Consider the following 22,655-nt stretch of genomic DNA (forward strand, 5'->3'; position numbering starts at 1 on the left):
AATCAACTAACAGTGCATATTATGTTAGCGCAATCTGCCTTATTACAAGACCTGCCATTACTGTACATGTAGGTGACCATGATGAGAGAGACAGACAGAGTCTGGCTCAGATGCTGGCAGTTCTCGCTGCAGTCTACCGGTAGCGTCTCCTTTCAGGCCAGGATAGACTAATGTCACCGAGCAGTGTCTAAGTTTGTGGTCAAAGGCTTGCACCCATTTGCCACAGCAGATGCCCCCGATTTTTGGTAAGTGAATGTGTTTAATTGTGGGCAGGGACATTACTGGATATTCTTGTGTAATTGCCACAGAACAATTTATGTTATACTTTGTTATTGCTACAGAAGAATGTTGCAGCTTTAAGGCAGGGATGACTCCTGGAGTTGCTTTCTCACTGCATATGCTTTATTTCACAATCAGATCGATTCGATAACAAAAACATACAGCAGCTCCTCTCCTACTCCTAGCCCTTCGCTGCGGTGGAAAAAAGACCGACTTCAATCCCCTTCAAGGAACATACGTACAAAATAGTTTTCCTGATACACCAATGGGGCGTTCAATGCCATCTTGTAAATATGAGTACTCTGGCAGAGTAACAGTTCAAATGAAAAATACACCAGAACAAACAAGCAAACAAAAAAAGAAGTGTGGGGTACCTTTGAACCAATGAACAAAGTATAACAATTTATACTTTTTAACATAACCCGACCCCGTCAATATGTGATATGTCTCACAAGAATATTTATTTTATTATTTTACATTTACAATTTTTTTTCCTGGGGACCCTGTGACACCCCATTGAAGAGCCGTAGGCTGGATCTCTCAAGATCTCACTGTTGGGTTTGTAAGGCCATGTTACTCCTAAATTTCTATCTTGTTCAAAGAGAAGATATAAAACAAAGCTCTGAGCTAATCGACCTTAGTGTTCTCCTTTTTAAAAAAAAAAAAAAAGAATCGATAAGAGAATCGATAAAGAATCGAATCGTTAAACAGAATCGAAAATGGAATCGGAATCGTTAAAATCTTATCAATACCCATCCCTAGTAATGCCACAGTGATATATGGACCTGCAGCGGAGTTTAGACCCAGACACGGCTAGTGACGTCAGACTGAACAACCGGATAGCACACTGAGGCTGACTTTTGACCTTTTTTTCAAGGCACATTAAATGTGCATCTGTTATTATCAGATGTGAAATGGCAGAGCTCAGACACTCAAAAACTTACGGTAACTAAGTAACTTGGATTGTATTCAAGCTGGTCAACTGATTTTCAAACACTTCAAGTGACATTCAATTTCTGTTAAACAACAGGAAAACTGATTGGAAAGAAAAAAAACCCCAAAATTGAGCGCTGTGAAAATGTTCAACAAGGTGTATACTTCAAATAAACGTATTGCGCCTTTGGTATTGAAGCAAATGAATCTCAAAAACTATGAATTACACTTGTTGCTAAACAATTACTTTATATTTCCTTTTCATCATGGCGTGTTTGACACAGTGAGAAGTAACAGCTCCGCTTCTGGATTTTCACTGGTCTCTAGAGCCTGCCGGAGTTTTTCCCAGAACAACTCTGTGTTCTCTGCAGCTCGTGGCCAGCTCAGGTAGGTTTTCTTCTTCAACATCTTCCTCATGCGGTGGTAGGGAGACAGCAGATAGCTGGGAATGTCCTCCAGAAACACCAGGATAAGTATGTCCTTCTGCTCATCAAACAGACGAAAACTAAAGATGGAGAAAAAGAAACTCAAGTGCTTTATGTCTTGAATTCCTGAAGTCATTGTAAGACAAAGACACAAAACTGATTCGAAAGAATAAAATAAAACAAATAATAACACATTAAGGAGGAGAATAAAAGCTGGAAAAAAATTTTTTAAGAAGTTTTATGCATGCCAGTTTGAAAGGTTCAGGTTAAATGCCACTAAACAGGTTAATTGCAATACTTGCTTTTTCAAATATTATTCAGTTCTGACTAGCAAGGCAAATGTCTTGGGTAATCCTCAGAGTATGGAGGATTAACTGCAGAGGTAACGTGTCAGCTGTAGATATGACAAAAGACATTCTGGCGTGTGCAGCAGTTTGCTGGAGTTTATACTTTTGGTGTAGGATTATTTTCCTTGGAAAAACTGCTGTAGTGGGTAACGTTGAATTGTTGTTAATTTTATCAAGTTCCATATAGTGGTAAAAACTACTATCAATGTTTTTTTTAAATTGAAAGGTAAATAACTAGGTAAAACAATAAGGATTCTAGAAAACCTGCAATCACATAAATGGGGAAGTGAACCGTAATATGTGTCATGTTTAGTGCCGTGGGACAGGCGGGACCCAAACGCAGGACTGACAGAAATAGAGGGATGAACTCAAAGAGGCAACTTTTATTGCGCTGAAGCAGAAAACAAACAAAACCTGGAACTCACGAAAACAAAATCTAAACTGGAAGGCAAAGAACTAAAAGACTAGAAAACAGGGAGCTAGCTATTACCAGGGATGTGAAAAAACACAGAAAAAGTCACAGCACATGGGACAACATGACGACAGGCAGAGCAAAACACAGGGCTTAAATACACAAGCGAATAAGGAGGGAATTAGACACAGGAGGAGAGCACATCTGGGAGTAATCAGACATAACCAGACTGGGAGGAAGCAAAACTGAAAAATCTCACATAGCACACGAGACTATCAAAGTACAGGAAACATTCACAAAGATGCGGATTTGACACTGAGGCAACGAGACATGACTGAAGAGACATGGGGAACATGAATACAAGAGTGACTAGACATGAAACGTTGAACACTGGGAAGGCAAAGTAACAGAAACCTAAAGCCAAGGAACTAATATATATATCGCAATAAAGAGAACCAAAATCGTGAAGAACAACAAATCCAAGAATATAACTTAAACTAGAATTACAGTGACAGTATGCCAATTGTTTATTGCTGGCTAACAGTTCCTTCATATGAATTATTGCCTTTCTGTTAATTCATTAGGTGATGAAAACTAATTGTAAATTTCATTTGAAAAAGTTATCAGAACATTTTCTAAACAAATTAGTGTAATAAAAAAAAAGAAGTTCAGTTTTGAAAAGAATGAGCTCCAAGAAAAAGCTTTTTTAAATATATTATTATATTATGCCATTTTTATTATTACTTATAACTGAGTTGTCACTCAAACCTCTAGATCTGTCCCTTTCTACCCAGCAAAAATCCATCCATCCATCCATCCATCCATCCATCCATCCATCCATCCATCCATCCATCCATCCATCCATCCATTCATTCAATTTCTTTTGCTTATCTGGGGCTGGGTCACAGAGGCAGCAGCCTAAGTAGAGAAGCCCAGACTTCCCTCTTCCCGGCCACCCCCATCAGCTTGTCCAGGGGAATACCAAAGCGTTCTCAGGCCAGCTGAGAGATGTAATCTCTCCAGTGTGTCCTGGGTCTGCCCGGGCCTCCTCCTGGTAGGACATGCCCAGAACACCTCACCCAGGAGGCATCCTTGTCAGATACCCAAACCATGTCAACTGGCTCCTTTCAATGTGGGGGAACAGCAGCTCTACTCTAAGCTCCTCCCAGATGGCCGAACTGCTCTATCTTTAACGGAGCGGCCAGGCACCCTTCGGAGACAGCTTATTTCCACTGCTTGTATCCAGGGTCTCGTTCTTGTGATCACTACCCAAAGCTTGTGACCATAGGTGAGGGTAGGGATGTAGATCAACCGATAAATTGTGAGCTTCGTTTCTATGCTCAGCTTTCTCTTCACCACGATGAACTAGTACAGCGTCCACATCACTGCAGCTGCAGCACCAATCAGTCTGTTGATCTCCCCTCCCTTCTCCCCTCACTCGTAAACAAGACCCCAAGATACTTAAACTCTTCCCCTTGGGGCAGTAACTCGTCCCTGACCCAGAGTGGGCACGAAACCTTTTTCCGGCTGAGGACCATGGCCTCAGATTGGAGGTGCTGATTCCCATTCGCACTCAGCTGCGAACTGCTCCAGTGTAAGCTGGAGGCTGTCACCTGATGAAGCCAACAGAACCACATCAGCTGCGAAAAGCAGAGATGAGATTCTGAGACCACCCAAGTGGCAAACTCCCATGCACCCTCAAGCATCCTTGAGGGTGCATGGTAAACAGCTGGTCCAGTTTTCTGCAACCGGGACAAAAACCACATTGTTCTTCCTGTATTCAAGGTTCAAATAAAAAAGGGACTCTCCTTTCCAGTACCATGGTATAGACTTTCCCAGGGAGGCTGAGGAGTGTCCACCTGTAGTTGGAACACACCCTCCAGTTCCCCTTCTTGAAGATGGTAACCACCATCTCAGTTTGCCAATCCAGATTACAAAACCCTGATCTCCATGAAACATTGTCGAGAGCTTTCAGGAGTTCAGGGCAAACTTCATTCACTCCAGCGGCCCTCACTGCCCCAGTGATCTCACCCTCGGAGATAGATAAGTTGTCCTGTTCATCCCATTCCTCTAAGGAAGACGTGTCAGTGGGATTTAGGAGGTCCTTTAAGTATTCCTTCTACTGCCCATCTACTGTCCTCAGTCAAAGTCAGCTGTACTCGACCACACTATACACAGTGCAGGTTGAGCACCGCTTTCCCCTCCTGAGTCACCTGACAGTTTGCCAGATTCTCTTTGAGGCAGTTCAAAAGTCTTTTTCCATGACCTCTATGATCTCCTCCCACACCTGGGTTTTTACTTCAGCCACTACCAGAGCTGTGTTCCGGTTGGCCTGTTGGTACTTATCAGTGGCCTCCGAAGTCCCACAGCCTAACTAAGCCCAATAGGACTCCCTCTTTAGCCTGATGGTTTCCTTTAACTCTGGTGTCAACCATTTGGTTTAGTTGTTACCACCACAACAGGCATCAATCAGCAGTGGAGGTGCTGAACATACAGGGAGTGCAGAATTATTAGGCAAATTAATATTTTGTCCACATCATCCTCTTCATGCATGTTGTCTTACTCCAAGCTGTATAGGCTCGAAAGCCTACTACCAATTAAGTATATTAGGTGATGTGCATCTCTGTAATGAGAAGGGGTGTGGTCTAATGACATCAACACCCTATATCAGGTGTGCATAATTATTAGGCAACGTCCTTTCCTTTGGCAAAATGGGTCAAAAGAAGGACTTGACGGGCTCAGAAAAGTCAAAATAGTGAGATATCTTGCAGAGGGATGCAGCAGTCTCAAAATTGCAAAGCTTCTGAAGCGTGATCATCGAACAATCAAGCGTTTCATTCAAAATAGTCAATAGGGTCGCAAGAAGCGTGTGGAAAAACCAAGGTGCAAAATAACTGCCCATGAACTGAGAAAAGTCAAGCGTGCAGCTGCCAAGATGCCACTTGCCACCAGTTTGGCCATATTTCAGAGCTGCAACATCACTGGAGTGCCCAAAAGCACAAGGTGTGCAATACTCAGAGACATGGCCAAGGAAAGAAAGGCTGAAAGACGACCACCACTGAACAAGACACACAAGCTGAAACGTCAAGACTGGGCCAAGAAATATCTCAAGACTGATTTTTCTAAGGTTTTATGGACTGATGAAATGAGAGTGAGTCTTGATGGGCCAGATGGATGGGCCCGTGGCTGGATTGGTAAAGGGCAGAGAGCTCCAGTCCGACTCAGACGCCAGCAAGGTGGAGGTGGAGTACTGGTTTGGGCTGGTATCATCAAAGATGAGCTTGTGGGGCCTTTTCGGGTTGAGGATGGAGTCAAGCTCAACTCCCAGTCCTACTGCCAGTTTCTGGAAGACACCTTCTTCAAGCAGTGGTACAGGAAGAAGTCTGCATTCTTCAAGAAAAACATGATTTTCATGCAGGACAATGCTCCATCACACGCGTCCAAGTACTCCACAGCGTGGCTGGCAAGAAAGTGTATAAAAGAAGAAAAACTAATGACATGGCCACCTTGTTCACCTGATCTGAACCCCATTGAGAACCCGTGGTCCATCATCAAATGTGAGATTTACAAGGAGGGAAAACAGTACACCTCTCTGAACAGTGTCTGGGAGGCAGTGGTTGCTGCTGCACGCAATGTTGATGGTGAACAGATCAAAACACTGACAGAATCCATGGATGGCAGGCTTTTGAGTGTCCTTGCAAAGAAAGGTGGCTATATTGGTCACTGATTTGTTTTTGTTTTGTTTTTGAATGTCAGAAATGTATATTTGTGAATGTGGAGATGTTATATTGGTTTCACTGGTAAAAATAAATAATTGAAATGGGTATATATTTGTTTTTTGTTAAGTTGCCTAATAATTGTGCACAGTAATAGTCACCTGCACACACAGATATCCCCCTAAAATAGCTAAAACTAAAAACAAACTAAAAACTACTTCCAAAAACATTCAGCTTTGATATTAATGAGTTTTTTGGGTTCATTGAGAACATGGTTGTTGTTCAATAATAAAATTATTCCTCAAAAATACAACTTGCCTAATAATTCTGCACTCCCTGTAGTCCATTCAACGTCCCCAGTCTCCAAGAAGGTTGGGTACTCTGTTGTTCGGTGCATGACCGCAAATGACAGTCAGGACCCATTCCAAAACCCAGTATACAGGCAGCAAGCTGACAGGGATACTAACATACCCACCCCAGCCTGCCGCCTCTCACTTAGGGAAAGTCCAGAGTGAGACAAAGCCCAGTGTCACTTCAGGAGACTGGTTCTGGAGCCCAAGCCAATGCATTGAGGTGACCCCTGGAAATAAAAAGCCAGTACCTCTAAATCTCACGCACTAGTGCAGACTCCTTCCCCACCAGATAGGTGACATTGCATGTCCCAATCACTAATCTCGGTAGGTAGGGATCAGTCTGCCAGGGACTCCCCCCCCCACACACACACACACTTGGAGGGTGTGCCCATGTACCTCTGTTGGGCTGTGGCTAGCCGGGCCCCATGCCCCAGGCCCAGCCTTCAGATGCCCTTGGGCACCCTTCCTGGGTCTTGCTCCAGGGTGGGGCTCCCGTAACCCTATCACGGCAGGGTGAACTATTACCTCGATCTTCTGCTCATAGGGGTTTTTGAATTGTTCTTTGTCTGGTCCCTCACCCAGGACCAATTTGCCATAGGATACCCTACTAGGGGACAAAAGAAGCCCCTGACGACATAGCCCCTGGGATTCCTGGGGCACACGGAGCCCTCCACCATGATAAGTTAATAATTCGCAGAGGGACAAAATGAGTGTTTTCAATCAAATTAGTTCAAATTCTTCTTACTCCCATGTGCTTTAATGCCAAATGTGTTGTGCCTTCAGAGATGCTCTTCTGCATATCTTGTTTGTAACAAGTGGTTAATTGAGTTACTGTTCAATTCATATGAGCTTAAAGTAGTCTGCTCATTCTCCTCTGACCATCAACAAGGCATTTCTACCCAGAAAACTTTCACTCAATAGATATTTTATCTTTTTAGACCTTTCTCTGCAAACCCCAGAGATGGTTGTGTGGGAAAAATACCAGTAGATCAGCAGTTTCTGAAACACTCAAATAAAAAACCATGCCACTTTCACTCACTTTTCCTCCTGATGCTCAGTTTGAACTTCAGCTTGATCATATCTACATGATTAAATGCTTGACTTGTGATTGGATGATTAGATATTTGTCTTAATTAAGTGTAGTGTATCTACACATGAGTCTAGATACACTACAAAGTCACACTACATACCACTGTATGTACGATACATTGCCTGAAGGAGCCAACAGGTTACCTGGCTGCCTGGATCTCTCTGGAGCACCATTCACTCTCAAGGTATTTGTGACTGATAATACAAATGGTCTTCCGGCTTCCGTAAATGGCATCCGTGATGTTATCTATGATGGGCTTCCCTGAGAAGAGAAAATGTTACACTCAGTGGCTGTCCTCAGTAGGTCATGTAAGTACTGTGGTGACACCCTCCGGAGTACATATGAAAGTATCTTGAGGTATTGTTAGGTCTGCACTCGCTGACTCAGAGACTTATCCCCATGAACAAAGCAAGACACTTAGAGCTCAGACCATTCAACTTGCAAGGGAAGCCGGTCGGATCAGGATCTTGGAACTGAAAGCTCCTCCCCTGATCCCAGCCAACTCCTAAAAACCAGCGTCCCCTCGCAGCCTTTTATTCAGTGACACACAACCATTGTAAAACCCATATGGTACGTCATAAAAGCTAAGGCACTGTGTGTGTGTGCGTGTGTGCATGTGTGTCTCTGTATATGTGACTTCCTGCTGGTCATAAAAGGGTCATCTTCCCTGTACATGGCTTAACTCCTTTAACAGTCCACCATATACAAGCACAGGTGAGCCCATAAATGGCAGGAAGTAAACATTCCTTACTAAATAAGCGAACCAGTACCTTACATGCAATTGTCTGCAGTTAAACACCATAGCTAATAGCATCCCCCACCATCCTAGATGTAGGGGAGGGAAAGAAAAATATCTGAACATGCAGTTCAAAACAACGTTTGCAATTTCAAGCACAACAATGACAACTTTTATCAAAAGTACTCCAACAGGTATCTGCTGTTAGGTAGTCTCACTACCTATCTATCTATCCATACATTTTTTAGTTCACAGAGGCCTATTAGTTAAAGTGAATTTGAATGTATGTATTTGAAATGTGGGAGACGTTGAAGAATCCACACATGCATAGGAAGAACAGGTAATGTAAAGATCTTTTGCATTTGATGTTTTGTTGAGCTGTATGTCCAGATTTTGCTCTTTTGCACCCTCTGGTGGTGAACTATGGAGGGTAGCGTTGTTTGCAGTTTGGGTCTCCACCCAGCCACTCTTTTGCTAGCACACATGGTGTCTGCATGCTGCAGCTTATGGTTAGCTCCACACAGGGAGAAAGTAATGTTCAAAGTTAGAAAAAGAGAAGAAATAAGTGAGAAAAAAGATGCAGAATAAGATAATAAGGCTACAAAGGACTATTTAGTCCCTCCTGGATGTCAGCTAACAAGGTTTGTGTACTTTAAATGTTTTATTTTCTGTTATTAAGGACTTTTGATTGATTGGCACCAAGTACAAGAGTGCATTTTGATGTGATATTTTTTGTTTTATTGTTTTCGTCCACGACCTGTTCTCATGGGTTGTCAAGACCAGAATAAACCCTTTTTTATAACTCTACATCCTACGTCAATGTTTGAGGGTGCTACAGGAAACCTCCAATGAGACAGGCCCGAGCTAGCAGGTTCAAACCCAGAGCTTTTATACTGTCTGGCATCACTGCTGTAAAGCCACTGACCTTTAATTAATGGTAAATTTTATAATAGCAATTTTTAAAATGTAAATTAAACTGTATGCAACTTAAATAAGGAAGATCTGCTGTCATGCTTCTGCCTGCTGTCCTGGGTGTTGGGTTGCCAGTCTGTTTATTGCATCACTACAACTTTCCCACACTGCCACTCTCAATACTGATATCCTTATTGTGCAACCTGATCTTCTTGCTTGCATTCTTTGAACCAGTCAACCACCGCTCTGTGTGGTTTAAACCTATGCTCAACACCAGTCTTCCTTTCAGACTCTGTTCCGTGCAACCCACCTCCTCCCTATCTCGACCTTGCCCAAATCTCTCAGAGGAAAAACACCAGTACCTAGACTCCAGGGGGCCCTGCCCTGAATCCTGTCACTAATGGGATTCTGTTCTTCCATGACAGGTCACTGATGTTTAATCACCAAATACACTGATTAATTTTACTGTATCAATGAATCATGTTCATTACTTTCAAATGATCTCCCCTAATTGAACTGACACCGATAAACCTTTGATTGAGGCCATGCAAAGCTACTGTAGTAGTGTTAACAAATTAAAATGTAGTTACTAGGGTGTCTGAATGTGAAAAACAGAAAATAAAAGAAAGAAAATGTTAACTTTGTTGGACAAGTAGGTTGAGGATCACCAAAACTAATGTTCTAGATTTAATTGCTCTATATATAGTTTTTTTTAATCTGGAATGAAGTGATGGGCAAAAACAGGCTAACTGAGAGACATTTTCAAGTCAAAAAATCACCATTTAACTTTGAATTCAAGCCTGCAGTCTTACCTGGTTCAAAGTCTCGATGGTGTAGGCACAGTCTCCAGCCCTGTTCTCCTTCCAGTTTTGGTAAGAGCTTGTCAATGACCCAAGGCTCATCGTGGGTGTTGTAGGAGATAAAGGCGTCGTACTGATGAGGAGTTTTCTTGTTTTTGTGCTTTTTGTCAAAGAACCAAGCTATGAACAGGTAATAGGCATAGACGAGCTGCAATCTCATAAAATGGTAAGTGAAGGACACCACTATCAAGCATAGGATTGCACATGTGGTGCAGAGAAAACAAATAAAGCCCATGTCAACTGAGCAGAAGCGGGTGTCCAAGTCCAACAGCTTCTTACTTTTGAATTCTTGTGGATAGTTGCACGTAAAGTTATATGCATCATAAACCTGAGTTTTGTTGTCATTTATTGCCCACGAGAGAAACCAGCTGTTATCACAGTTGCAGGTGAATCCATTGCCCTGAAGGTCCAGATAAGTCAGAGCTGGTAGGGATTTTATATCTTCTTTGCGGATAACTGAATATAAATTCTGTCTTGCCTGTAGAAACTCCAGCTTTGTGAGGTTGGCATCTTTAAGGAACTCTAGAGAGTAAAGAGCTGTCCTGGATATATAAAGGCTTTTAAGGTTTGGAATTGGGAAAAACAGATCTGAAGGGACTTCTTTAAGTTCATTTGAAGAAAGTTCAAGTAATTGCAGCTGTGGCGTGTAAACAAAGGTGTCTTTGTCCAGAGACGCAATACGGATATTCCTGGCTTTGAAACTCAAAAGACTGGTCAAACCTTGCAAAAAGTTCCCAGGCAGATAACTATGCAACCTGTGGTGTTGTGAAAAAACAAGCAGTTCCTCTAGATGGGACAGCTGAGAAAATGGAGGATCCGGCAAATTTCTACTTTCATTGTAATTGATGTGATTTTCACTCAAATCAAGTCTTCTTAAATTGATCAGAGGATTGAAAATACCTTTTTGTAGTTTATCTTGTTTAATAGAGTTCCGTTGTAGATAAAGGCAGGTAAGATTTGTCAGTCCTACAAAACTCTTATGATCAACAATTTCTATTTGATTTTCGTGTAATGACAAGTTCAGGAGGGAATGTAAGCCTTTAAATTCATCCTTTTTGATAGCAGTGAGTTTGTTTATATTTAAATACAGGTATCTAAGTTCAGGCAAATGTTCTTTGAAAGCACTGTTCAATTTAGTTATTTGGTTTGTCTGTAATTTTAGAGTTTGTAATCCTTTTAAATCCTTGAAAAGACATGGTTTCAGAGCTGTGATTGAATTCTGATAAAGATAAAGCTTTCTGAGCTTTGTCTGATTGGTGAAATCATGGCAGTCCAGTGTGCTGATGTTATTGGTGCTGAGATCCAGCTCTGAAAGAGTTGGTAGATTCCTTGTTGCAGCTGGAACCAGTGGAAGCCTGTTTTTACTCAGCGTTAAAATCCTTAAGTTTTTAAGGGATCTGAAAGCATCATCATGGATGTATTTTATTTTGTTGTCTGTCAAAACTAACTCAGTTACATTAATACACAACTTAAACAAGTATGCATTAACAAAGCTGAGCTTATTGCTTCGAAGCTGCAGAGTCCTCATTGTTGGGATGGTGCAGGAAATGTTGATCAGTGTGGTCAGGTTATGTGTCATTGCATTCATTCTCAGAATAGTTAATGATGAGTTCACTGACTCTAACAACCTTTCCATGTCCCCAAGACCCAAATGAAGCTCACTAATGTCAAGAGTAGTAACACGACTAAGAAATGTCTTGTTTTGCACGTCCCATATCATCTGTTTCTTTTTGGCTGGGCTCCCAATTTTAAACCAGGTGAGATTTGGAAAAACATCGGCAGTGATCCTGAAGACTGCGAGGGGATTTTTCGACAAATCAAGGTACTGAAGTTCTAATGATTTGTTTGTCAGTTCAAATGACTGAAAAGTGGTTAAATCATTGTTGCTTATTACCAGCTCCCGTAGATGTGGCAGATGTTGCAATATCAATTGAACTTTTGTAATGTGGTGCAGTTTGTTATGAGAAATGTCCAGAAGTTTTAAACTTGTCATGGACTTAAAAGATGTGGATGCCATTTGTTTAATGCGATTTTGATTAATTCTTAGCTCAATGAGGCAACTCAAGCCATCAAAAACATTTTCTCCCAGTGTAACAAGTTTGTTATTATTTAGATTTAATGTCTCAAGAGAACTTAGATTGGCAAACGCACCGCTTTCTATCTGTGAAATGTTGTTGATATTAAGGTCTAACTTAGTCAAATTTAGTAGATCTTTGAAGTCTGATGCATGTATTGTTGAAATTCTGTTAGAAGTTAAATCGAGGCCTGTCACAGTTGAGGGAATATCTTCAGGAACAGCTCTGAGTTTACTTCCGACACATATGGCTGTACTGTAGCTGATTCTGCAAGTCTTCAAAGAAAATCCTTCAACAGGAACAAGGAAACTGATGATGCTCAGCGTCAAGAAAATAATGTCTGGTTTGCAACATTTTGTTCCTCTTTCTAAATTGCTTTGTTCCTCATCCATTCCAAGATCCATTTTAAAATAACAAGCAGGAAAGCTTAATCCAACCAACCAGAAATGTAATGTACAGTCGTACAGTAAGCTTAAATATCACAGATAATCCTGAGAATTAAAAAAAAAAATCATACAAATGAATAGTAAACAACACAACAAAATGGAAATACCTCAAAAATCAGATTTTCATGTCTTAGAGAATGTCACTTCTTATTACTTTATGTATGTATACTCAGCATAATTTAGATCAAACTAAAACTAAAGCAACAGGAATAATCTTCATTGTAAATACTGTATTCTTATACTTACGACATCACATTGGTGTAAACAGTCCTTCTGTTCTAAAGGAAATGCTTTCTGTGTCTCGAGACACTTTTCATCTGCATGTCGTATGTGCCCTCTGTCTCTTTTTTGACCAATTGGAAGGAAGTGAAAGGACCTGTGAGAACTGTGACAATCATTGATTCTCCATTCTGAAGGGTCTGGAGGCGGTATAAGAGTTCCAGTGTAATGAGGTAATATGGCTGGCTGTGTTGGTGTACAGAGAAAAAAAAAAATACAAACTGTGTCATGGAAAGACTTTTGGACCAAAAACTTAACTGTAGTGCTGGGATGCTGGGACTTGGGCGTCCATGTCTGGAGACTAACACTTTTACTTTCCCTTGCAGCTTTTAGAAAGACTGAAACAAAAAACAAAAGGCCACATTGAAAGCATATTACCTTTCATTTAAACCTAAATGTAATACAGTCAGAAAGAATAAAAATACAAAGCAGTATTAGTAACTAAATAATGGCATTTCAGATTTTGTGGGAATTTTAGGTGTATTTTTGTATAGATTACTCTAATATGGTAAGGTGAAAAGAAGACATTTAATTAACTTAGTGAGGCTGAAAAAAGACTTGTTTAGCAAAATAAGTTTTGACAGTGAGGCTACAGAAAAGTGGCTACAGCAAAATAATCCAATAAAGTTAATCCAATAAATCCAAAACAAAAGAAAGAACCAAAGTCTCCAGGGTGAGAGGCATGAGGGGAGATGGAAGAATGATGAAAAATAGCAGGAAAGCAAACAGGTTTGAGAAGGCCACGCAGTTACTTAACAAAACAATGTACCACACATTCATTTGGTCATAGTGTGTTATCCGTCTATCCAGAGCTGTCCTGACGAGGAATGGCCAGACTCTTGCTCCTGTCATGATCTTGTAGTGAATTATGCGAGTTTTGATTGTGGAAAAAAATATAAGTTATGAAGGCCACTCTTATTTTCACTGTCATATTGTGCTGCCAATGACATCGCAGTATTTTGAGGAACTTAATCCCCCATCCTCAGTCCAGGGTATGGTGCCTACTTAGCACTGTCAGACAGTGGTGTTTTGTATATTTTCACTCTATGAATTCATTGCAGTTGCTGCTGTTGCAGGTCTTTTACCTCTAATTTAACAGTGATATAAAATTATTTCATTAAAAGAAAATTAATATTCTGCCATAAAACAGGTGTCAGATTCCAAAAATAATTCTTTCCATTGACAGTAGATATATTTCAGTGGTTATTCATAACCACCATCCACCGCTAATGTTTTAATTTGCTTTTAATGTGTTGTTGTGTTCTACGGGGACTACACTGTTACAATTCTATGCTAAAACACTGTACATGTATCAGTTAGCTGCTTGACAAGGCTAACTGATACAGCTTGAAATAAAATATTAAATGCACTTTTGCTCCACCCAGCTTTGGCCCAGAGAAGACAGTGGTGTTTCTGGATCACATATGGCTTATTCTTTCCATGATAGGGCTTTAATCTGGATTTGTGGATGGCATAGTGAGCTGTGTTCACAGACAATAATTTCTGGAAGTGTGCCTGAGCCAATGTAGTTATTTCCATGAAAGAATCAATGCCGGTTTTAATGCTAACTGGGTGTCCAAAGATCGTAGGCATCCTATACTCATTTTAAGTCTTTCCCCTTGCATACGGGATTTCTCCATATGTTTGTATGTTATTATTTGCTATATATTTGTATATGATGATATATTCACAAACTTGCATGTCGAGGAGCATTATTCTGAAAATTTTAGAAGCATTTGCTTGAAAATTGGTGAACTCCTTTACATTACAATGCACTAACTGTAAAACAAGAATGACTACATGGTATGTTTTCACCTGTTCTCCATGTGTATGTGCCTCCAAGAGATAATTAAAAAAATGTGCAGTAGCACTGAAAACTGACTGGTCATGGTGGAGAAGATGATCTTGAATGGGAGTGCTTTGAATCATTGTTGTGATCTGGCACTGTATAAATAAAAATGAAGTGAAGTGAATTGACATACAACAGTTTGGCTGCTTCAAAATGGTTATATAATAGTATAACAATATACTGTGTTTTATTATAGGTCACATGTTACATGTGTATTAATATGAGGGTGTATTGTGTGTATAAAATATGATAAGCCATGAGTTTTTCAAAACTAGACTGAAGGACATTAGTGCTTTAGTGTGTGCATTTTTTTCATGAGCATATATTCCCCTTTTCACTTCCTCATCCTCATTGTGTGAATCTGTAGATCCTTAGCTGAATGATATTCTGCTATCACCTTACAACAGAACAGAAACTCACAGTAAAGCATCAAAAGATAAACTATGAACAATACTGCTTTGAAGATAAAACTCTTTTAATGAACTTCATCCCAGATATTTAGAGGCTGTTTCACAAGACTAAGATACTAAACTTACTCAGGTCAGATCTTCTCAAATTAATAGGAGGCACTGGCACTTACTGGGTCCAAATGATAGAAATATGTCACTACTCAAACTTAAACCTACACGTTGTGACTTGACTCTGTCCTGTGTGTAAGTGTATATGAATGTATAGGTGAATACTACCCAAGCTCAGGTAGTTGTTTTCCCTAGATGGATACTGAAGGGCATCATCAAGTAAGTAAGTAATTAAGTATTTTAATTAATTAAAGTAATTAGAATTTTAATCCGATAATGTTGTTACATGAATTTCAATCTCGTGCTTTCAGTTTTCAGTAGTCTGACTATTTCATTTTTCTAGGTAAACACATGGGAGTGTGAACAATACAAATGAGACAGAACTAAGAGGGGAAACTGAAAAAGGGGAAATTTCCTTGTGGTGACATTAATTTGTCTCATTTTTCCACCAACTTCTGCAGTTTTTCTCTTTCATTTGTCGGGCTTCCAGTAAGTCAGCCAGTAAGTCGCTTTTAATCCACATCAGTTACACTTTTCACCAGCAGATGTCTCTGTTGCGTTACGAAATCTTGACTCTCATCTCACTGGTTGTCTTCAGTGAATGTGCAAACGTCAGCCTACAGTAGGAGGTGAGGCAGCAGTGAATCAGATCATCCAGCACTTCTTTATAGCTGGAATGAGCGTGCACAGCACTTGTAAAGGGTTGGAAAGTTATGTAGGTAGATATCTGGCACTAATACAATGTAATTACTAAATTAATAATTAGATTTAATAATTTCATTTGTGACTCCAGTAACAACACCAAAGAATGAATTCCTCCAGTTTCCAGCAAAATCCGGAGTAGGACATTAAATTTTTACTGCACAAGCTTGTCACAGTCAGCTGATCTGTATTAAGGTTAAAATAAAACTAAACTAAAAGATAAACTAAAGAAAGGATATAAAGCAATCAGCTCACCCTAAAGGTAGAAATAAAAGAATACCTCATGACAGATTTTACCTACTTGTATGTAAACTCTTTCTGGAAAATTCTCCTTTTTCAGTTTTAAGCACTTCTTGCATTTTAGTTCTTCTTCTTTCTCCTGTAGGGGTCGCCAAAGAGGATCATCTATCTCCATCACACCCCATTTCAACCTATACCTAGCATCCTCTTCCATCACACCAACATCTCTTTATGAGCCACATGCTTGACTGAAATTTTATGCCTGATGGCCTTTCTGATGGAATTAAGGGCTGGGACCGGAGTACACTGGCTTCTACATAGATGCCAGTAACAGAACTAACTGTGCTTTTCTACCAGAAAAGTTTTGGTTTTATAGATCTATTCATGTTTTACAGTTTTATATGGTTTTATTTGAAGATGGTTTTCACTTACTTGTTTTTCCAGGTTGTGTGCTTGACTTTCCTCTTTATTTAAGGAAACACACAGAAGAGTTCACATTGAGGTTCTGTGCTCTTGGAAATGCCCTCTGATGAAACCACCAGTTACATTGCAATTCGATGAAGGCATAAATGTGGCTACATGAGAACTTGGACAAATAAAACCAGTCATGGAAACCACTAAGAATAACTGATCCCAACACTATTTGAGGTGGTATCTATGCTTATTCAGGACTGGATTAGCGTGTTAGAGCAGGCTTTCATGTTCGATTTGTCTTAAGCTTGTCTTGCATTGCACATAAACTTTTGCCCATATATTTTGTATGTCAATATATTTATTAATTGTTTTTTAAACTTATGAATAAACTTACTTACTAAGAAATCTAATTCAGTTACACATTAGCAAGGATGTAGGCTGTGTTGCTCCTGGTTCTGCATTGGTGGAGTTGTCCCTAAACAAATCCACTACTGTAATTTGTCTGGAGCAGAAATGTCTCAGAACTTGGAAAAAGATCATGCTTGAAGTGTTTCCAGCCTCACCTGCACTCTCTTTAAGATTATCTGAAATTGTCCAGGAACAAGTTTTAAGAACACTGCAAAGAAACAGCTGCAAGAGTCAAAATAAAGACTATAAATCAATTTGTATAATGTTAATTTAAATGTTCCAGTTTAACCCACATACAACCTATATTTACTTATTTAAAAAAGTGTAGGTCTTGTACTCTTCCAGTCAAGCAAATATGGTGTAAATGTAAAACAAGTGTGTGCTCAACATCTACATGGAGGATTTCAAGGCAGAGAGAAAGATAAATGGTTTGAGGGGGCAGTGAAACGATCTTTGGAGTGGAGGTGGAGCGGTTGGCTGAGGATTCATTAAGTTTCCTCACACAGCAGCTGGAGCAGAAAGTGTGTAGGTACCCCATGCTGACTCTCCCTCTCTCTGTATGTAACACAATGTCTCTCTATCGAAGACACGTTCTTATTAAATATCTTCTGAGAATATCTCCTCCCTCAATCATATCTGCATGACTATCGCTCCGGTGGGAAATACACTGACGTGCGCGCGGAGCCACCCACAGAGCGCGTGCACGGATTAATCATATCTGGAAAAGAGAGAGAGAGAGATGCTGCCGGCTTTAAGTCCGGTGTGACTTATCTATCCTACACTGCTGCTGTCGGTAACGGAGCGGCTGCGCACACACCTACATACACTCCTCTCTCTCGCTCTCTTTACAATACCACACACACACACACACACACACCGGAGCGCAGGAGCGGACTAGCGCACTGGGAAGAAGGGAGAGAAGAGAAACAGAGAGAGGCGACACAAGTCAGACCGGCTCGAGCAGGGGAATGTGCCGGATTCCGCTGCGCACACACCCGGGCTGTCCCGCACTGAGGGCTCCACTGCGTTAACGGGAGACGACACAGGGCTGATACTGAGGCAGCGGGACCAGGACCAGAGAGGGACAAAGTAAAAAATAAAAAAAAGTAGTCACCTGGCTGCGGAGGAAATTAGAGAGGGAGGGGAGTGGAGGAGGGCGGGAGGTGTAACCGCCTCACAGAGCCTTGTTCTGGGGGTAACGCCACTGCTTGCGCGCAACGGAGAGTAAGCGCAAAGTTTCCTCGATGGCGCTGGTGATGGAGCCAGTGAGCAAATGGAGCACAAGCCAGGTGGTGGACTGGATGAAAGGTGGGCAGCAGAAACACACGCACAGACACGCACACACACACATAAATACAACGATACAGACACGCGCACGTATTATGCACACGATTCATTTTTAAATTACACAGCTGGAACGCGTTCGCACACGGACCCGCACACACAAATACTGTCTCTGATCACGACTGGACATTCAGGCAGGGGAGATAAGAGGCTGACAAGTTGATTTGTTGTGTGGGAGGTGTGTGTGTGTGTGCCGATGCATCAGCCAGGCACCTGATGATCAGTGGGCAATGATGTAATGTGTGAGAGAGTGACAGCAGGAGAAACAAACTTCCTTGCTTAGAGCAGGGGCGGGTGTAGAAACTTTTGAAAGGGGGAAAGGGGGCAGATCGACTGCTTACCTCCTCAGGCTGCTTCAGGCGAAATCGGGAATACATCAGAATTCATCCTGCTTAGTTTCAAATGGCACACCTGTTAGTTCAACTAATCAACATCTTGTGAGAATCTACTAGCCGTGAAGGTCACAGCTGCAGGCATGTGTAAGGTGTGAGGGTAGACAGGGATAGATGCCAAACTGTGAAACATGGCAAGAATATACTGACTGCTCGCTAGGTGTCGCTCTCCTGTGGTTCATTGATCTGAATGATTCGGAGGTTAGTTAGCCCATAATAGAAGGTGGCAGGCAGATGGCTCAACCAATCTGCCTTTTGTAAACACTTCCCAAGAATTAAGTCACAGAGTGTTTTGCAAACAGACTGTATATAGAGGATGGATGTAGCTCTGGTGCCATCACCCTGTGATATGGGAGGCCCCACTCTGAAGCTTCAAGCTTTGCCATCTGGGTGTTTGAAGAGTGATGGGTGAATCTGTCTGAGAAACACAGGCAAACCGCTCCAATGGTAGCAACTTGTTAACTTGTCCCACCCTACTATATTACTATATCCTCCTTTTTGCATCTAATGGGGTCAACAATTTCCAAAATGAATACCAAACTAGCTTTTGAGATTACGAATTCATCAGAAAGTGTTTTCTGAGGAACTGAGGGGTGTTTCTGCTTTGATTCATGGATAATATAAAATACAGCTTAAGCCACTGTAACATCAACCACTGGAACAAAAGACATCAGTACTGGAAGATTCCCTCTCTTCGCTGTAAAATAAAGAGATACAGGAAATCATTTGCACCTACAACCATCAGGCTTTTCAGTTCTCATGCTAATAACAGATGAGCCAAGGCTCTTTGGCAAATATCTCACTTTTCAGAACTGTTATATTTATCCATCTCTTATATACAGTCTGTGCTCTCCGCATATGGCTCATAGGACTGGTTGAAGTTATCCAGTGGATGTAACTTGTGGCAGTCATCTTGTTCAACCAATCACCTGTATTTAAAAAAAAATGTGATTCCTAAAGACTTTCCGGGGACAATTCCCAAAATGCTCCTATGTAACAAACAATCTATTTCACTAACTCATTTGCAGCTTATTCTGAAGTCACTGCTTGACTCAGTGTCACTATTTACTCAGATGTGATATGGAGTCTTCCTACTAATGGGGACACTTAGAAATAGCGCTATCTCCGTTTGGTTATCTAAGTTACGCAAAGGATTTTGTTGCCACTGTGTTCTGTGGAGGAAAGTTTGCATATCGGCACATATCAGGTAGCAAATATGCATATACAGTAGATCTGTGTTTGACACACTAGATAGTTCTAGCTCTAGCTCTTGTCTCAGAGACATATTTTTAACCAACTTTGCAGCATTTCAGCAGCATCACGTCCCTCTGTGTCATTGTTTTGTGCATCTCTGTGTGTGCTCACATTTTGGCCCAGGCAGGAGGTGCGAGCTCGATATCACGTCACCACCCGCAGGGTTACTGCTGACTCTGGTTGCAGATGATGTACCAAAAATCACAAAGGAACAGTGCGTGCTTTTAGGATATTTTGGCTTCACTTTGTTTGGTGTGAACAAGCAGTAAAATGCTGTCTATCTCACTATTGAACATAGCTATAATGCTAATGCAAACATTTCACAGGCTCTTATTTTGACAGTAGCTCCTTAATAAATAAGTTTTGTTTCTTTTTGTTGAATCAAGAAGCGTTGCACCTTGGGTTAAACAAATCTGCATCTTTGGCTGCTAATTATGACCCACGCAGAGCTTTTGCAATGCACCACATGCACACTAATCACATACATCACTGTTTCTTGCAGACTGGTTGTAACTTTAAAGATGTAATTCCTTTAGAGCTATTAAAATGAGATTGGTGAATACAGAGCAACAGAACAGCATCTTTAAGAAAAAAAAGACACAAGTTAAACACAAGCGCAAAACTTTAAGCCTGAGTGTTTATCCAAAAATGTAATTACGTTTTGTTTATAAGAGTGCTGGTGATACCTTGGAGTGATCAGACTAGAGATTATCGTCATGCATAATTCAGTAGCCGGGCTGATTAGGTCTGTACCCAGGGGCCTGTGTGAGCATTGTAAAACTCTCTTGCACACAAAAAGAAATGGCTACTGTGCATTTCCCAGATCCCACACAGTGTGACGGCTTATTTTGGCTGCAGCTCGTTGCAGACATTGTGACGTATTCCAAATTCTGTTTTGATGTATGATCATTTAATCGCTTCTAAACATGAAGGGTAAACAAGTTACAGCTTTGGTGTTTCTAAAGTTACTGTCCCTTTAGGCTCAGGTTGTCTGCACCAATAATAATTTGTTCAACTTTTCATTTAATTCTCATGAAATAACTCGTTTAGGTTCTGAATGCATGAATAATACTGGCCCAGCTTCCCCAAAACCACATGCCAGGAGGAGACCACGCTAAAGACCAGTCCATTAATCACTTTAATATGTGAATAACTAATTTAATTTGAATTAATGGCCAACTTTGGTGCAATAGGGACAAGTGCTTTGTAGAAACTGATCACTTTGGCTAAAATACAAAAAAATATATGAAGGTCATACAGGACTTTTTAAATTGGTCCATCCAATTTGTTAAGTCATTGATAAATTAAAGTGGGTTATAATTCTTAACTTTAGTGTTAATCAACTCTTCTATCATATGGTAGCTGTCAATGTTTTAACGCTAAACACGGCTCACAGCCGAGCTTTGCGGTGATTTATGGGGCTCTAAAACAGAAGTGAGGGTTTTATCATTAAACTCTCACTCCACCCAAAATCTCTGTTTTAGAGCGAGGCAATAAAGGAGCTTGTAAAACGTCTGCAGTTTGCACCTCTGACATGTTCAGCATGGTTTCACAGCAGTTACAGTGGACTGCAATGGTGATGGTTCACTAACCCCGCACCTTACAGAGCAGAAATGAGGTCTGGAGCAGAACACAAATGACTCGCTGATGGTCGAGAAGAAGAATTGTCTTAACCCTTCTCACCCTCGAGACCCCTGTACCCCAAACCAGCTGTAACTGTAATTAAATTGGAACTATTGTGCTTTTCTTTTTTCTGTCACAATGGTGGATGCTCATATTAAACATGGTCACAATTTCATTTATGTTCAACAGCCCAGACTGTTTGAACCTTCCACTGAGAAGGGGCAGCAAATCAGAAGGAAGTAGCTTTAAATGGATGTGGAAAGACTTGTTTCAGAAAGTGGGGGCTACGCCAAGGCCTAGTGTTAGGTTTATAAGGATTATGAGGATTGTAAGGGTATCATCAATGTGTCTGACTCAGTCTTGGTAGGCTGCTGTTCACACGCTAATTTACATTTCTGATTAGGAAAAATTATAAATGTTAAAACGAAAGTAGTAAAAAAAAAACTATCAGTACTTTTAAAGGAGAAGAAGATTTGTGAACTCTGCTTCAGCTTAGGCAGAGTGCACGAGCAGCAGAGTAACAAGCAGCAGCTCAGGTGAATGATGTTTTTTGCACACGTGCAACATGGCTCTTGTGGTTTATTTCCACACATAGTAAGAAGAAGTAAGAAATACCATCTGTTACTTGTAACTTTCTATATAAGTGATGAGTTTATATGTAAATATAGGCAAAATTTTTAACCTGCAGTTATAGTTGTTTTGTCAGATGACATCATGGTTATGGAATGAAGCTATTTAATATTTAATGCACTTAATTTGATGACAGAAACTTTTGGCAAATATTCCCTGTTGATTGCTACGGAAGCTCTATATAGGGAACGTACTATATTTCCATAAAGATACAATCCTATATAGAAGTATAATAAAAAAAAAATGCTTCCGTTTGAGATGATGAAACAAGTTAGTTTTAGGGACTCACTTCCTTTTCTGTCTTACATATTTTTTGTACATATTGTTCTACATGTTAAGCTGTTCTAGCAGTGAAGGTCTTTTCAAAATTTGAAGTCGTGACCTTAGATTAGCATCAAAAATGCCAACATCAATCTTC

The 22,655-nt window shown here is 40.6% G+C and overlaps 2 protein-coding genes across 2 annotated transcripts in view; one reads left to right on the forward strand and one right to left on the reverse strand.

The window, feature by feature from the left end:
• Positions 1–1,041: 1,041 nt before the first annotated feature.
• LOC146662476 (uncharacterized) lies at positions 1,042–12,685 on the reverse strand. Its single transcript, XM_085419129.1, has 3 exons — positions 10,016–12,685; positions 7,699–7,816; positions 1,042–1,717 (listed from the first exon to the last, which is right to left on the reverse strand). Exons 1-3 carry the CDS (start codon positions 12,540–12,542, stop codon positions 1,477–1,479), a joined length of 2,886 nt encoding a protein of 961 aa, XP_085275255.1. The 5' UTR covers positions 12,543–12,685; the 3' UTR covers positions 1,042–1,476.
• Positions 12,686–17,985: 5,300 nt separating this feature from the next.
• cnksr2a (connector enhancer of kinase suppressor of Ras 2a) overlaps positions 17,986–22,655 on the forward strand; it is an 85,944-nt gene continuing 81,274 nt past the window's right edge. Inside the window, exon 1 of the mRNA XM_085417829.1 lies at positions 17,986–18,302. Coding sequence (XP_085273955.1) covers positions 18,239–18,302 — 64 coding nt within the window. The 5' untranslated portion in view covers positions 17,986–18,238. The remainder of the gene's footprint in view (positions 18,303–22,655) is intronic.

Source organism: Rhamphochromis longiceps, linkage group LG9 (genome assembly GCF_057381845.1).
Source record: "Rhamphochromis longiceps isolate RC_006_pf linkage group LG9, R_longiceps_female_GT1.1, whole genome shotgun sequence".
Taxonomy (NCBI): domain Eukaryota; kingdom Metazoa; phylum Chordata; class Actinopteri; order Cichliformes; family Cichlidae; genus Rhamphochromis; species Rhamphochromis longiceps.